This window comes from Sus scrofa, chromosome 15, assembly GCF_054392235.1.
Source record: "Sus scrofa isolate SSC_HxYL_T2T_F1_AM1 chromosome 15, Sscrofa_HxYL_maternal_Yorkshire_Landrace_v2.0, whole genome shotgun sequence".
In the NCBI taxonomy this organism is placed as follows: Eukaryota; Metazoa; Chordata; class Mammalia; order Artiodactyla; family Suidae; genus Sus; species Sus scrofa.
In genome coordinates this window covers 48,718,324-48,736,100 of record NC_139397.1, presented here as the reverse complement: position 1 = coordinate 48,736,100, position 17,777 = coordinate 48,718,324, and the positions used below count along the sequence as shown (strand labels likewise).

Genomic DNA, 17,777 nt, shown 5'->3' with positions numbered 1-17,777 from the left:
GCAGACGCGGCTCGGATCCCGCGTTGCTGTGGCTCTGGTGTAGGCTGGTGACTACAGCTCTGATTAGACCCCTAGCCTGGGAACCTCCATATGCCGCGGGAGCGGCCCAAGAAATAGCAACAACAACAACAACAAAAGACAAAAGACAAAAAAAAAAATAAAATAAAACTCTTAGAGGAAAACATGGGCCAAATACTCTGCGACATAAACCACAACAATACCTTTTCAGATCCACCTCCTAGAATAATGACAGTATAAACAAATATAAACAAATGGGACTTAATCAGACTTAAAAGTTTCTGCACAGCAAAGGAAACCCTAACCAAAATGAAGACAGCCCACAGAATGGGAGAAAATATTTGCAAATGAAGCCACTGATAAGGGATTAATCTCCAAAAATTATAAACACCTTCTATAGTGCAATACAAAAAAAAACAAACAGTCTCATCAAAAAATGGGCAGAAGATCTAAACTGACAATTCTCCAAAGAAGACATACAGATGGCTAAAAAACACATGAAAAGATGTTCAATATCACTAATTCTTAGAGAAATGCAAATCAAAACCACTATGAGGTACCACCTTATACCAGCCAGAATGGCCATCATCAAAAAGTCTACAAACAATAAATAATGGAGAGGGTGTGGAGAAAAACTCAATTACACTGTTGGTAGGAATGTAAATTGGTGAAACACTGTGGAAAACAGGACAGAGATTCCTCGGAAAACTGAAAATAGAATTACCATTTGATCCAGCAATCCCAATCCTGGGCATCTATCCAGAGAAAACTATGACTTGAAAAGATACACTTACTCCAGTGTTCATAGCAGCACTATAAACAGTTGCCAAAACATGGAAACAACCCAAATGTCCATCGACAGAGAAGTAAATAAAGAAGATGTGGTACATATATACAATGGGATATTACTCACACATTAAAAGGAAAGAAATAAAGGCATTTGCAGCAACATGGATGGACCTAGAAATTATCAAGCTAAGTGAAGTCAGTCAGACAGTGAGACACCAACATCGAATGCTGTCAGATACATGTGGAATCTAAAAAAAGGACATGGAGTTCCCTTCGTGGCTCAGCAGTTAGCGAACCCTACTAACATCCATGAGGATGGGTTTGATCCTTGGCCTCGCTCAGTGGGTTAAGGATCCAGTGTTGCCATAAGCTGTGGTGTATGTAGGTCCCAGATGTGGCTCAGAACCTGCATTGCTGTGGCTCTGGTGTAGGCCAGTGTCTATAGTTCCAATTCGACCCCTAGTCTGGGAACCTCCATGTGCTGTGGATGAAGCCCTAAAAAAACTAAAGACAATAAACAAATGCATACATAAATAAATAAAGTAATTAAAAGAATTAAAAAAGGACACAATGAACTTCTTTGCAGAACAGATACTGACTCACAGACTTTGAAAACTTACAGTTTCCAAATGAGATAGGTTGGGGGCTGGGGGATGCACTGGGGGTTTGGGATAGAAAATGCTATAAAGTTTGGTTGTGATGATCATTGCACAACTGCAAATGTAAAAAAATTCATTGAGTAATAAAAATAAATCAGGCTGGAGTTCCTTGGTGGCCTAGTCGTCTAAGGATCCAGCATTGCCACTGCTATGGTATGAGTCTTGTCCCTGACCTGGGAACTTCCACATGCTGTGGGCACAGCCAAATTTTTTTAAAAATTAAAAGTGAATTTCTCTTGTGGAGCAGTGAGTTGAGGATCTGGTATTGTCACTGCAGCCTCTTGGATAGCTGCTATGATGCAGGTTCTATCCCTGGCTCAGGAACTTACATATGCTGTGGGAACGCCCCCCACAAATCAAATGTATGGGAGATGAATGTTAAATATATAATACCAGTGTAATGTAAATGTTTAGATCAATTATGAAAATAATAATCAAAAAATACTTCATAAAATTTAGAAATTGTAATCAACATGAAAATACAAAATAGCATTATTTTATACTTTTAAAGGTCATTGTCAAAGAAGAACACATCGATGCATCAATAGGAAGGCTATTGAGTCCCCAGTAGATTTTTGTACAGATATCCCCAGCTGCTCAAAAAGAGTGTCAGAGAAGGCGTGATGAAATAATCACAACCTAATATTTTCCTTCGCCTCCTCATTATCAAATCCCTTTTCTAGAGTGCTAATTTGGAAGAGATATTTGACCAGCTATTTTCCCCTCTACAAGCTTCAGTCTTTTCAGTGATGACAAACTATGGTGTTGGTTTCAAGGAAAGCATGTCCAGGTCATCTTTTTTTTTGCCTTTTCTAGGGCCACTCCCACGGCATATGGAGGTTCCCAGACTAGGGGTCTAATCGGAGCTGTCGCCGCCGGCCTATGCCAGAGCCACAGCAACGTGGGATCCGAGCTGTGTCCATGACCTACAACACAGCTCATGGCAACACCAGATCCTTAACCCACTGAACAAGGCCAGGGATTGAACCTGCAACCTCATGATTCCTAGTCAGATTCGTTAACCACTGAGCCACAATGGGAACTCCCAAGTCATCTTTGACGTCCTACGTTTCATTACACATAGAAGGAGATAGTTGCTGACTGCACCAATGTCAACCCAGTTGTATTCATCCTTTACTTATTCTACCTGTTCAGAAAATACATGAGATGGACACAGATTCTCAGGTGAAGGCAATGTGTCCTCAAGGGAAATTTCTAAATTTGTGTGGACTTTGTTACAATTATTTGGGGCGAAAGTGACACGGTGTACACACTGTGGGTCAGGAATGCAGAAAGTCAAGTAAAGCCTAACAGTGAGATGTGGTCATAATCTCTCGTGGCTAATGAGTGGGGCCAGATCACATGCAGACCTATGGATACTGGACATCAATGGTACTTCTCAGCATCACTAATCTATTCCCAGCTCCAGGAACAGACACACAGGACAATGGACTCTTCTCCAGGCCCGCCCTGGCCTTGCATCTGCATCAGCGAACACAGCATCATTCATGGAACTGAAGGACCACAGGACACTCTAGACCCTCAGTACAGGAAGCAGAAACACCCTTGCCCACATTCACACTCTGCGTCTACAATCTCTTATTTCCCAGCACTCTGCAGAGTCAGGGGTTCACTGACTCAGTTGATGTGGTGTTATCCCAAATGCCTGAGCACACTGGTCATGTCTGCGTCTCAGGAGGGCCAGTTTCAGTCTTTCCTCAGAACACTGATACTTTCCGTTTCCTTCTCCATCCATCTTTCTCCAACCTTTGACCTCCTTCATTTTGCTTCCAACTACCCATCATCTCAAAAATTGTTATTGTTTCCCTCCATATAACATAAGTCCTATGAGCACAGGAGTTTTGTCTTATTTGTCCACTAACCCCAATACCAAGGACAGAGCTTGACACATAATTGGCCCTCAAATAATATTTTTATGAATAAATCAATAACATATTTTAGTGAATACATTCAGCATCATTAACATTTAAGGCAAAGCTGAAATACATGTGTAGTTTTGGCGTATTTGTATCCACATTTCATTACAACCACGTTCTAATGAAAAGAGGCTTGATTCTGCATATTTTCTTTTCCTCTGAAGACCATATTCACGTTGTTTCATAAATGAGTTTTAAAGTTAACTTAAAGGAAAGAATATTTAAATGGATATATTGGTTTAAATATTCAGTAGAGAATGATCTTCCTTTTATGGTTTATATTAAACAACACATCAATTAAAACAAAATTGATGTTTCCATGTTAATGATAGCAATTATGGCTTACATGAAGGGAGAGTGTGAAGCAGGAAGAAGCACTGAGTAATTGTAATGTTTGCATTGACAAGGCATTTATGTAGTCTTGTGTATCCTTTAAAAGACAGTAAGGTAAATACCTTTCTCTTAAGTTTAAATTACTCTTATTTTTCCTAGCTTCTGTAAATAAATGTTAGATGACTTGAGTATCCTTTTGAACCTCTTTATTAACATGACGCAAAAATAAACCCTTGTTGATTTTTTTTTTTTTTTTTTTTTGCCTTTTTGTGGTCATACCTGCAGCATATGGAAGTTCCCAGGCTAGAGGTCGAATCAGAGGGGCAATTGCCAGCCTACACCACAGCCATAGCAAGAGGGGATCCAAGCTGCATCTGTGACCTACACCACAGCTCACAGCAATGCCAGATCTGTAACCCACTGATCGAGGTTAGGGATCGAACCCGTATCCTCACAGATTCTAGTCGGGTTCTTAACCCACTGAGCCACAATGGGAACTCCATCTCTTGTTCATTTTGTAAGTTGTTAACAATGTTCATTCACTGTGTATGTTTTCAATGGTTCACTGTCTTTCCCATTTTCAGAAATTGAGAAGGGAGGATGTGGGGACCCGGGCATCCCAGCCTATGGGAAGCGGACTGGCAGCAGTTTTCTCCATGGCGACACGCTCACTTTCGAGTGCCAAGCAGCCTTCGAGCTGGTGGGGGAGAGAGTTATCACATGTCAGCAGAACAACCAGTGGTCTGGCAACAAGCCCAGCTGTGTATGTGAGTATTGTGCCTGGTCGGGGCCTGTTGGGAGGCTGCTGGGAGAAGGAGAGAGATGCAGGCATGAGCTGAGGGAGGGCAGTGCTCAGTCACCAGGGCACATCCTTGACCAGAAATAGCCAGGGCATCCTCAAACACCAGGCTTCCTGCCACCCTCACTTATCTAAAACCAGCCAATAATGTTCCTATGTCTACTAGATAAAATGTCACTGAGAACGTTCCACTGGAAAGAACATCACAGAGAGCGCACATCCATCCTGAGGGGCTGAGGCCAGATGGAGCCACCCTTAGGGCCCGGGGTCCTGAAGACTAATGATGTCCTGTGACACTCAAACATAAGTTGTGGAGCTTTGCATTTCAGTGGAAGAACTGCCTGCTTCCTCATAAGTGTTTTGAAAAGTAGAAAAGAAGGACTTTGTAGTGGATGAGAAAGCAGGATTTTTAGGGTAACTAAATACAGTAATGTTGTCAAAATATTTGCTGCCTCTGTACACTGATGCTGAATAGAAACGCAGAGGCAGAATTGGAGGAAACAGAAAAAGTAGCTTTCATTGCCAGGCAAAGAAAGGAACACAGCAGGCTAGTGCCTCAAGGACCGTGCCCCTTGCTGCCCTTGGAGGGTAGTGAGGAGTCTTAGAGTGTTTTAGGAGCAGGGTGTGGTTGGTCAGCTCATGGACATTTTCCTGATTGGTGGGTGGTGAGGTCACTGGAATCAGTGTCACTAACCTTCTGGTTCTATGTGGTCTGGGGTCTGTGTGCTTGTGGGCAGCAGTTGACTTGTTCCACCCAGTGGGGGCTTCAGCACCTGCCAAACAGGTCCAAGGACATGGCTCAGGATATTATCTATAGTCTTTGAAGAAGAACTAACTAAAGGTCCTTGACTTCGTTGAATGGCTAAATTATTATTATTCTCTCTTGCTTGACTGTTTTCCTTACTATATTTTCTCACTTCTCTGATTCAATTGATTATTTGACTAAAGTCTTTTTACAGACAAAAAGGAGCACATGAGTGGGGTCTCTTCTGGGAAGGCCTCCCAGGGTCCTTCTCAGTTACAGCAATGGCTGGGAAACATGAAATTATGTGGAATAATAAGCAAATCCAGGAGTTCCCGTCATGCCTCAGTGGTTAACGAATCCGACTAGGAACCATAAGGTTGCGGGTTCGATCCCTGGCCTTGCTCAGTGAGTTAAGGATCCAGCATTGCTGTGAGCTGTGGTTTAGGTCACAGACACGGCTCAGATCCCACGTTGCTGTGGCTCTGGTGTAGGCTGGCAGCTGTAGCTCCGATTAGACCCCTATCCTGGGAACCTCCATATGCCGCAGGTGCGGCCCCAGAAAGGACAAAAAGACAAACAAACACTAAGCAAATCCACAAACTAAAAATGAATCTAACAGAAGTTCCCTCCATATATATATATGTATATGTACTTAACTGATTTTTGAGTACACATTAAGTATATATTTTGAGAGATTTGTGTATTATCCACCCAGGACATGATCTGATTTTCCAAGTTATTTTTAATCATTGTTACCCTGTAAATAATTTAAAAATTCAACAATTGGATAAAATGCCCTTTAAAGGCAAAGGCAAAATTTTAAATGAAAAGTTATGAGACTAACTAGAATCAAAATTGTTTTACAGAAATTGTTCTTATGACATAGGAATACTTTTCATATTAATATTTGCTCTTCTGAAGGCACAAAGTTAGAACCAGAAACTTGAATATCTGCTGCAAGTTTCAGTCAACTTGATAGGATCATTTTTGAATCAAAACGATGCTTGACTATGTGTAGGCTCTGCTTGTTCCTTTTATTGAACGTATCCTGTTGACAGTTTGGGAGAGAAAAGTGTTATGGTCCAGAATCTCCCACCTGGAAAGAGTGGACTTTCTTCCTAAGTTCTTAGCTCATAGCCAGGTTTTTGGGAATCAGGCAAAACTGTCTGAAAATATATTTGTGTCGTCACAGTTTCCTGTTTCTTCAACTTCACGGCGTCATCAGGCATCATCCTCTCACCCAATTACCCAGAGGAGTATGGCAACAACATGAACTGTGTTTGGCTGATCATTTCTGAGCCAGGCAGCAGGATTCACCTAATCTTTAATGACTTCGATGTGGAGCCTCAGTTTGACTTCCTTGCGGTCAAGGATGACGGGATTTCAGATATAACGGTGTTGGGCACCTTTTCTGGCAATGAGGTGCCCTCCCAGCTCGCCAGCACTGGGCACATCGTCCGCCTGGAGTTCCAGTCAGATCATTCCACCACTGGCAGAGGCTTCAACATCACCTACACCAGTGAGTGCACTCCCAGCAACCCTGGCCATTCTCCCCTGGTTCACACATGTGTGAAGTCAGACATCAAGGCTGGTACTCTGGGGAGTTTATAATCACAGTTCACCAATTATTCTGAGAACCTAGAAAACACCTCACTCCATTTACATTAGTGTCTTTGCCACTCCTTTGGTGAAGACTGGATTGCTCATATGTCTTTTCTCTCTCTCTGGTTTTCCTTACTTTCATCCATTCACCCACCCATCCATCCATCCATCCATCCATCCATCCATCCACCCATCCTCCCATCCACCCATTCACCCATCCATCACCCCATCTACCCATTCATTCATCCATCCATCCATCCATCCATACGTACATCCTAGGGTCCCCCATCTCCCTCAGTCCTGGGGACTGAGGCATTAGGGTCAGGAGCCATGGATCAGAATACCTACGCTTGTTGGAGTTCCCGTCATGGCACAGTGGTTAATGAATCCGACTAGGAACCATGAGGTTGTGGGTTCAATCCCTGGCCTTGCTCAGTGGGTTAAGGATCTGGCATTGCCATGAGCTGTGGTGTAGGTTGCAGACATGGCTCAGATCCTGTGTTGCTGTGGCTCTGGCATAGGCCGGCGGCTACAGCTCAGATTCTACCCCTATCCTGGGAATATCCATATGCCATGGGAGCAGCCCTAGAAAAGGCAAAAAGACAAAAAAAAAAAAAAGAATACCTACACTTGTGAATATACTTAATGAATTTTGATCAGACAGCTAGCTTTTCTTTGTCTTAGATCCTCATTTGCATCATAGATTATATTTAAGATCTGCTTAAATTGTACTACTGAGGAAATCAAGCAAGGTAGCAATGTTAATATGAGTTATAAATTATAATTTACTGACTGCCTGCTTCTATAGGCACTGTGCTTAGGATTTTTGAGGAATTACTTCATTTAACATTGTAATAACTCTGGGATATAAGTTTCATATTCCTCATTCTGTAAATAAAGATAACTAGACTCAGATCACTGGTGTCATCTGCCCAAGGCATTTAGGAAACACAAGAGCCAGATACTAACTTATATATGTCAGAACCAAACCTTTTGTTTCATCTACCTTACTTTTTCCTTGTTGTGAGAAAGTGCTTTCAAACTCTGGAATTCTCTGTGGATGAAAGTGACTTATATGTGTCCATCCCTCTCTCTCCCTTTCTCTATTTCTCAATATTCTCTTTATTGAATGCATTTATTTGTCTATTAAAATATAACAGAAATTTAGGGAAGTAAATTTCTCTTTTTTGGGCTTTTTTGTTTGTTTGTTTGTTTGTCTTTTTAGGGCCGCACCCACGGCATATGGAGGTTCCCAGGCTGGGGTCCAGTTGGAGCTGTAGCCGACAGCCTATGCCACAACCACAGCAACGCTGGATCCGAGCTACATCTGCGACCTTCACCACAGCTCATGGCAATGCCAGATCCTTAACCCACTGAGGAAGGCCAGGAATCGAACCCATGTCCTCATGGATGCTAGTCGGGTTTGTTAACCACTGAGCCATGACAGGAACTCCAGGAAATAAATTTCTTTATAAGTGTTTTTATTTTTTTCTTGTGTAATACTCATAGTTAATATTCAAGTATTTTTATTATTCTATTTATTTTTTCTTTTCCTTTTCAGCATTTGGTCAAAACGAGTGCCATGATCCTGGCATTCCCATAAATGGACGGCGTTTTGGTGACAGGTTCCTGCTTGGCAGTTCGGTCTCTTTTCATTGTGATGATGGCTTTGTCAAAACCCAGGGGTCAGAGTCCATCACCTGCATCCTGCAGGATGGGAATGTGGTCTGGAGCTCCACCGTCCCCCGCTGTGAAGGTGCAGGTCCTCTGTTGTGTGCCACTTACTTTCTTTTGAAATGCTGCATCTAACTTAAACAACAGTCAGTGGTAGTTTTTCCTAGGGCTGCCATAAGCAAGCACTACCGACAAGTGGCTTCAGTGACAGACAGGCACTCTTCCCCAGTCCTGAGGGCTGGAGGTCCAAGATCAAGGTATTGGTGGGTCTGGTTCCTTCTGTTCCAAGACTCTCTCCCAGCTTCTCGTGCTTTGCTTGGCAATACTTGAAGCTCCTTGGCTTGGAAACACATCATCCTCACTTTCTCCCTGTGAGGATGCATCTGTGTCCCAGTCTCCCCTTTCTCTCAGGACACCAATCATACTGGACTAGGCCCACTCTAATGACCTGATTGTAACTAGTGATGTCTGCAGGGACCTTATTTGCAAATAAGGTTGCATTCTGAGGAGCTGGGATTAGGAATCCAAAATACGATTTTGAAAGGGAAGGCATAACTCAACCCATAACAACAACATAGTTTTCCGTTAACTACTGCGTCGCCCCAAAAGGGGGCACTAACTCCTATATAACATTTTATAATGCCAATGTCAATGGCTGTACCCAAGCCAGATAATTACATGAAAAATAAAACTATATAAAAATATATATATAATCGAGAAGGACTTATTTTACGAATGCAGTTTCAGGTAACTCACCAGAGCAAATGGTCAGAAAATCAAAGGAAAATTTGACTTCTGAACACTTCCTTCCCATACTTTTTTATAACCTACATGAATATGATGGCCATCAGTGCTGTTCGCCACATGTTCTGGGTCTTCACTGATTGGCTTCTCTTCTCAGCCCCTCATAGTTTGATGAGATCTTGTGACAGGTTTGGCCACTTAGGCGTGAGTGGAAGTGATATAATCACCTTCTGGCTCAGGGGCTGTCATTGCCCACAGAAGACCTTGTCCGGGTGCCAAAGCTTGTGGAAAAAAGATGTGGGTCAGAACTGTGTGGGAGATACAGCTCCCTTATAATAGCTACTATGGTATAATCTAATTTAAGGTGACCAGTACTGCAAGCTTTAGGTCATCATTTAACATTTTAGTGTTTAATTTTGTTATTGACAAAGATTAATATATCTATTTCATCAAGATAAAGTGATACAAGTTCTAACGCATTCTATAAAGTATGTAAAAGATGAAATATTAATAAAATAAAAATAATGTGTGACAATTCAGACACATTCCAAGAAATATTAACAACTCAAATTTATTATAAAAAAGAAAGCTTTATTAAACTAGACATTTATATATATATGGAAAATAAAACATGTAGGATATAATCTGTCATGCAAATTTAGAAATGTCTTACGTATCATAATTTTTCAAAATCTGTATTTGCTATATGTCTTTCCTATATGGTATCTTTGGATAGTTAGACATAAAATAAGTAAAATTAATATGGTTTATTTTGCTTATGCTGCACTCTAAAAAGGATTTACTATATCATGCCAATAAGCATAGGAATTAAATCCTATGTAATACTGATTCTATGAACATATGATTTCATAGGATATGAGTATAAGGACCAACTAGGAAATAATCCTAGTGTGTGTTAGTAAAAATAAGTTACTTTTAAAATTAAAATCACGGAGTTCCCGTCGTGGCACAGTGGTTAATGAATCCGACTAGGAACCATGAGGTTGCGGGTTAGATCCCTGCCCTTGCTCAGTGGATTGACGATCCGGCGTTGCCGTGAGCTGTGGTGTAGGTCGCAGACGCGGCTCGGATCCCCTGTTGCTGTGGCTCTGGCGTAGGCTGGCGGCTACAGTTCCGATTGGACCCATAGCCTGGGAACCTCCATGTGCCATGGGAGCGGCCCAAGAAATGGCAAAAAGACAAAAAAAATAAAATAAAATTAAAATAAAAATAAAATTAAAATCACATAGGAATTCCATGATGACACAGCAGGTTAAGGACTCAGTGTCGTTACTGCTGTGGGTCAGGCTGCAGCTGTGGCACAGCTTCATTCCTGGTCTGGGAACTTCTGCATGCCACAGACGTGCCTCCCCCAACACACACAAAGAAGTCACATTGATAAAAATGGCTCTGACTTCTTTTTACATATTTCTAGCTATAAAAATAATGCTTACCTATTGCAGCTTACTTCGAAGAGAAGCTATATCAAGAAAAACATGTAATTTACACAGCAATCTCTAGACTTATCCAATATTAACACATTTTAAATTTACATCTCCTGTTTTCTCTAAATAAATTTTGTTTTAATTTGGATTATGAAATAATATTCTATGGTAAAGATTTTCTCATATTAAAATTTCAAAACATCGCTTCAGATGTTTTTGTAACATCCCAATATGTGGTTATGTTCTTATAAATTTTTACTTTTCTTGTTTCTTTTATTTGTTTTCTATTACAAATGAAGCTACTATGATTACTTCTATAGATTTCTCTTTGTCAGATTTTTTTCTAACATCAAACCTGGGTAAAATTGTATAAATCTTTTCAGTGTTTTAATATGTATTCCTATTTTTCCATAAAAGGAATATTTTTCCAAAAATATTTTAAAATAGAAACATCTTCATGTTTTTTTGATATCTATAGATTCACAAATATGATTACAAAGATGGCAAAGAAACTTTAAGAAAAATAAAATCTGAAAAAAGTATATGGCTAGGAATAAACATGTTAAATATAATTAAAATGTTATTATTTTACATTTTCTGTAGATTTTACAGAATGCGTAATCATTTTTACTAAGCACCAGGCATAGACCTTCCTCAAAATCCCATTTTTCTTTATAATTATGTACTACTGTCACTCAACCCTTCAAAAGGATCGATGCAGGCTTGTTCTGTTTATTGAATTTGATTTTTTTGTTTGTTTTCTAACATTCAGCAACAACTGATTAAGGTGTATGTAGCAAATTATTTTATTATTTTATTGTATTTATCTTTTTGTCTTTTTAGGGCCGCACCCATGGCATATGGAAGTTCCCAGGCTAGGGGTCCAATCGGAGCTGTAGCTACTGGCCTACACCACAGCCACAGCAACTCAGAATCTGAGCCATATCTGCCACCTACACTGCAGCTCATGGTAACACCAGATCCTTAACCCACTGAGCAAAGGTATCGAACCCAAGTCCTCATGGGTGCTAGTCAGGTTCATTAACCTCTGAGCCACAACGGAACTCCATGGCAAATTATTTTAATAAAATGAGCACAACCCAAAGTGAATAAACACATACACATATTTTAAAACATAAGATATAGTTGTATATATATATGCTCACATACCCCTCAGGGTATTTAATTTTATTTTTTATTTATTTATTTATTTATTTTTTTTTTTTTTTTTGTCTTTTTGCTATTTCTTGGGCCGCTCCTGCGGCATATGGAGATTCCCAGGCTAGGGGTCGAATCAGAGCTATAGCCTCCGGCCTACACCAGAGCCACAGCAACGTGGGATCTGAGCCATGTCTGTGACCTACACCACAGCTCACGGCAACGCCGGATCGTTAACCCACTGAGCAAGGGCAGGGACCAAACCCGCAACCTTATGGTTCCTAGTCGGATTCATTAACCACTGCGCCACGACGGGAACTCCTTTTTTTTTTTTTTTTTTTTTTTTTTAGGGTATTTAATTTTAGATGTGAGGCAGTGTTAGGTTTGATAATCCATGGACAGTTGTCTAAATCTGAATACGTGTAAACTATGGATATCAGTGGTGTTAACACCTAATGGCTTTGCTGTGATGGTTGAACATGATAATTCACGGAAGGCATTTGGCACAGACCACTCACTCAGATTGTGCTTTATTAGATGAGAATTTTGCTGCAGGTGGATGCTTAATGTCCAGGTATGGAGTACCTGTGCTATGCCTTCAGTCATCTTGGTTTACCTGGGAATAACATTTGCTTGAGCACCTACAACCATTATGTCTACGAGCACAGCAGGGAGCTCCTGCTGTAACTGAGGTGCTCTGTGGTACCTGGACGTCCTTGACCTACTTACACCCTGTGTCGTCTTCCAGCCCCATGCGGTGGACACCTGACAGCTTCAAGTGGAGTCATTTTGCCCCCAGGATGGCCTGGGTATTATAAAGATTCCTTAAATTGTGAATGGGTAATTGAAGCAAAACCAGGACACTCAATCAAAATAACTTTTGACAGGTAAGAAAAAAACCTTGTTTTCCTTAATTTGGACCTGATGAACCATGCATGCCCAATGCTTATATTTAAATGGATCATAAATCTTAGAAGATGAGATTTTCATTGGTTCCCTCAAAGGAGTTCACTTAAAAGGAAATGGGCTCTTGCTTGATACATTTTGTTATTCCGTATGTTATCCTCTAAGCCCATGATTCAGGCAGTAGCTGAGGGCATGGTGATCCTGGACAGTCATTTCCTAGCCTTTACAGTACCTGGCCCTTGAGTCCAGCTCTGGATATTGGACCTGAGGGTAGAATAAGTGGAGCTCTTTGGTCCCTTAGGTGTTTCTGGAACAACACAGGAAAACAGCTCAGGGCAGGGCTACGGGGAGCTTGGGGTGGAGGTGGTTTTAGGTTGCAAAGCTGGAAATGGCCTGTGGGCAGCAGATCCATTTTTCACCCATTTGCTGAGGGTCGTTCATCACTGGAACATGCTCTGGCTTATCTATTTGATAGTATATTTCATAATCTTAAACAAAAGTAGCATGCTATTTGAATTCTCCATGTAAAACATTGTCTCATTTGTCTCTCTCAACAATGAAATCAGTTGATGATTAAAAACCAAAAATGCGGAGATCCCATTGTGGCTCAGTGGTTAACGAATCCTACTAGGAACCATGAGGTTGCAGGTTTGATCCCTGGCCTTGTTCAGTGGGTTAAGGATCTGACATTGCCGTGAGCTGTGGTGTAGGTCACAGACGCAGCTCGGATCTGGCGATGCTGTGGCTCTGGCGTAGGCTGGTGCTACAGCATCAATTAGACCCCCAGCCTAGGAACCTCCATATGCCATGGGTGCAGCCCTAGAAAAGACAAAAAAAAAAAAAAAAAAAAAGCTTCAGAATGATCCACTTGCTTTAAAATCCGAGGAAGCATCTTTGTTTAGGGTTTCAAGCTTAGTGCCTGAGCAAATTCAGATTTTCTCTAACAATGGCCTTCTTAACTAGATTGAGTTTGGGGTTCTAATATTCAGAATATTGTAATGCCTCAAGACATTTTATATTATTTTTCTCTCTGTTTTCTACTAATTTTCTAATAATCAGTGACAGCATCCATTCAGAAAAGGTTTTTAGCAGGAATTGTTTTATCTCTTTGTAATTATTTATATTTGAAGTTACTGATGATATTATTAATTCTTTATGATAGGATAATTACAACTCCAGTAGAATAATCTATCAGGAAAAGAAACATTTTGGCTTCTGTATTCATTGTATTGGAGAATGGATTCTACATACAGTCTTAATCAATGGAAAAATTAACTTTGTAAATATTTAGTAAAGCGAGTTTGGTTTCTTATTAATTTTCACACTTTCTGATATTGAGAGAGGGAAAGCAGAAGCACATCCTCATTCCCAGCAGCAACCCAACTGAAATCATGTAGTTTCACATTCTGATTTGGCACAGTTTATTAGCATTCAATTTTCAGTTGCCTGAACAAAAATACTTACATAATTTTTGTCAGTCTTGTCTTTTTGACATTATTGAACTGTGAGATTTGCTAAATTCCATTTATAAATATAAATATTTCTGATATTTTCAGAAATTTGTGATTTTTATCTTAGACATGGTACACAACTCTTTAAAAGACTGATTGCATAGTGTGTCGGTTTATACCTTGAGCAGTAGGCTGACATCCTATTAAAGGATGTGTCTCCACAAACACATTTTAAATTCCATATAGATGTTATTTTTGTACAACGTGGGCTAGGTTACCAAATAATGAAAGGTGTTTAGATTTTGCTTGCTGAGGTTACCCTGGAAGTCTTCCAGCTGTTGAGGTATACTTCCTATCAGTCCGCTGGCTCCAAAGATGAAAGATGTGAAAACCTCAGTGCATCTGTTTCAAATGAGACTTACTCCATGCTTATCTAGGCTTCTTAGTGTGAACCCAGATAACAAGAGTTTACTGAGAACATTTTTAATAGTAAAAGACAGAGCTGCCTTATCCCACCCCGGTGCCCAGCCTGCGGCCATATCCTGACTAGACACCTGCTACACGAATTGTTTGAATTCCTCTTAACGGAAGATGGAGGGGCAGGGGCCATCCTAAGTTAGTTGCACAAATATACTATTGTTGTGCATTCAAACCAAGAGGAGTCTGTGATTTAATGATAAGCAGAGCAGGGCCCTTCGGTCTTAGCATCTTTTTTCATAGCTCTGTGCCAGAAGGCTAAGACAGCCTGCGTCTCCCTCCCTTTTTCTCCCGTCAACCTTGCAAAGCTGGGGGACCCGGGACACAGGCTTCCCCGAGCCTCTAGTCTGGGAGTCACTGAGTGAATCAGAGGCTCCACTCAGTGAGGTGCCCCTGCGAGCCACACCAGCCACTTAGAAACCAGGTTAGCTCTGGGAGGACGAGATGAGCCCATTTACAAAATGATTGCAGTGCCTGGGATGGTACCTTTGTTGCCTCAGAGAGCACCCAAGTGGCTACAGCTGCACAGAGATGTAATATTGGACCAGATTCTCTGGAAGCATATGTCCTTCTTGGAAGAAAAATTAAGCACTTTTTTGGAAGCCGTTCCAACTTCTTCACATCATTAGAGTGGCCTTTGATTTCCAAAGCCATGATGTGTGCAGGGCTCTTCCACTGTTGTATAAGAATTAATGCAACCAGGAAAGCCTCAGAATTTTTTGCTTCAGGAAAGATTTTAGATATAGGGTCATGATTTTGATGTACCCTTTTCCTTTAGGAGATCATGTCACTTAAAACTTGCCCATTTTAAGAAATTCATAATCATTTTACCTTGGGGATCAAGAAAAAGTGTTCGAAAATGCATAATGATTGATTTTTCACTAGTTGACGATTCTCTATTTATTTATAGAAACTAATCTAGCTCACAGTTATTTTTATTTCGGAGCTGAATCACTGCCCCCGTTTGTATTTGTGATGTCACAGGAGAGAACGTTCAGTAAAGGAAGGGGTATGGAGGTCCACCTTCTCCTCCAGAAATAAGTACTATTCTTAAACAGTCCATGTGCCCAGGTTTTTAGAGTGTATAAAGCTGTATCTATTTCATTTCTCTTGCTGTACATGGGTTCCAAGTTAGTGAATGAAGATATTGTGGGACGTGGTAAGTTAATGCAGCTTTACATTCCTCTCTGGCTGGACGCACTCACCCGCAGGTTTCAGACAGAAGTCAATTACGACACCCTGGAGGTCAGAGACGGGCCGGCCAGCTCATCCCCGCTGATTGGGGAGTACCACGGCACACAGGCCCCCCAGTTCCTTATCAGCACAGGGAACTTCATGTACCTCCTTTTCACCACGGACAACAGCCGGGCCAGCGTGGGCTTCCTCATCCACTATGAGAGTAAGTGGTCCTCCCGGGCCGGGCAGGGGTGGGTTCCATGCCTGCGGTCTCACTTGGTAATGTAACGGGCAGGTTCACAGACCCAGACTGCCTCCGTCCACACTGCCCTGCACAGTCTCTTAATGACAGAGCACTTTGGGGCTTTTTCTTTTACAACCGAAAAAGAGAGCATGTTAGTTCATTACAAAGTAAAATGAAAAAATAATTAAAACAATGAAATGTGTCCATTTACTGCATGAAGTAATCATAAATTTATACTATGAGAAAATACACCTATTGACCAAAGGAGATACAGGGTAAATCACTAAAATCATATAACCTGAGTGATATTTTTTGCTAGAAACATGGTTGGGGCAGTTGTGGTACTTAATTGTGGGTACATGTTGGACTATTTCACTGGCTAGACAACATGTAACTAAGAAACAGGATTAAAGACCAGCTGAACTTTACTACATAACAAGTAACTGCTAAAAATGTTTAAAAAGAATTGTTAGAAATTATTGGACACAATTGCTAAAATATCATAATGCATTGTATTTTGCAAGGCAACCCAAGTTTCCTTCCCATTTCCTTCCACATTTTCCTTCTCATTTTTGTTTCCATGCATCCACATTTCTCTCTTAGTTTTAGCTTCTGAAATTAAGAGATCAAGACATTATATTATTTGATAGTCATATTTATGCAAGTAGACTTCTAGAATTGTGTGGAGGAGATTCATCCTGGGAGTCCATTTTAATGCTAATCAGTTAAAACAAAAACAAAAACAGCAATTACCTCCTTCTCTGAAAATGCTTCACTTCACTTTCAGAGTAGAATGAAAGAAGACAGACAAAGGTAGGTTAATGCTGAATCTGATGGAACAAACCCTTTATTTTCTAGGATTTTTTTGGTTGTTCTTTTTTTCAGAATCTTTCCTAAAATAAGCCACAGGAAGTTCTAATGTTGTTGTAAAAATATGTGTTTATATAATGATTCTGGATCATTAAGCAAATCCTCAAGGTGATCCTGAAGGAGGTGGCTTGTAGGTGGCAGTGGGAGCCTGAGGCAGCCCAGTGGCTTCTTTGCACTAGGGCTTGTACGGAACGGAGCTTAGGGCACTTTACTTGCATCCAGTGCACATTCATATAATTCACACTCGGACATTTTCACAGTCATCCTCTTCCTCCATTCACTGAACAGCAAATTTACTCAGTCACTTATTTGACAAAAGCCAAATGAAAATAAATATATTTATATCATTTGTGTCAAAAATTTCTGAGGTGCATTCAATTCCAGAAAGAAAGAGTTGGTACAGGGTGTGAATACATTCACAGCTTCAGTAAGGTCCACTGATTCAAGTTTTCCTTTGTATTGTCAGGGCTGGAGACGAGAAGGGCAACAATGCTTTGAACAAAACTCCAAAACGCATTGTTGTTCTTTTCCTTCTCTGCTATACTCTGTCATATGTGTTACTGGGAAGGATACATAAGAACCCGCCAAGTAAGAGGCACAGAGGGCGGAATCTGGGACAGGGCCACACTCAGAGCTTCCAGGCATCTTTGCCCTGGGGAATCATGGATGGTGTCACCTCCTCCCTGAGCCGTGTGACGTAGGCACAGCTTACTGCCAACCTGGAAGCTCTCCTGAGCCTCCGTGTGCAGA

The 17,777-nt window shown here is 40.9% G+C and overlaps 1 protein-coding gene across 2 annotated transcripts in view; it reads left to right on the top strand.

Annotated features, from left to right (window-relative positions):
* Nucleotides 1–17,777, top strand: part of CSMD1 (CUB and Sushi multiple domains 1) — a 1,878,204-nt gene that overhangs the window by 1,519,854 nt on the left and 340,573 nt on the right. For both annotated transcript variants that reach the window (XM_084999785.1, XM_021075826.2), the window contains exons 13-17: nucleotides 4,321–4,503; nucleotides 6,473–6,799; nucleotides 8,444–8,638; nucleotides 12,652–12,790; nucleotides 15,949–16,136. In XM_084999785.1, the coding sequence (XP_084855911.1) occupies nucleotides 4,321–4,503; nucleotides 6,473–6,799; nucleotides 8,444–8,638; nucleotides 12,652–12,790; nucleotides 15,949–16,136 (1,032 nt within the window). The remainder of the gene's footprint in view (nucleotides 1–4,320; nucleotides 4,504–6,472; nucleotides 6,800–8,443; nucleotides 8,639–12,651; nucleotides 12,791–15,948; nucleotides 16,137–17,777) is intronic.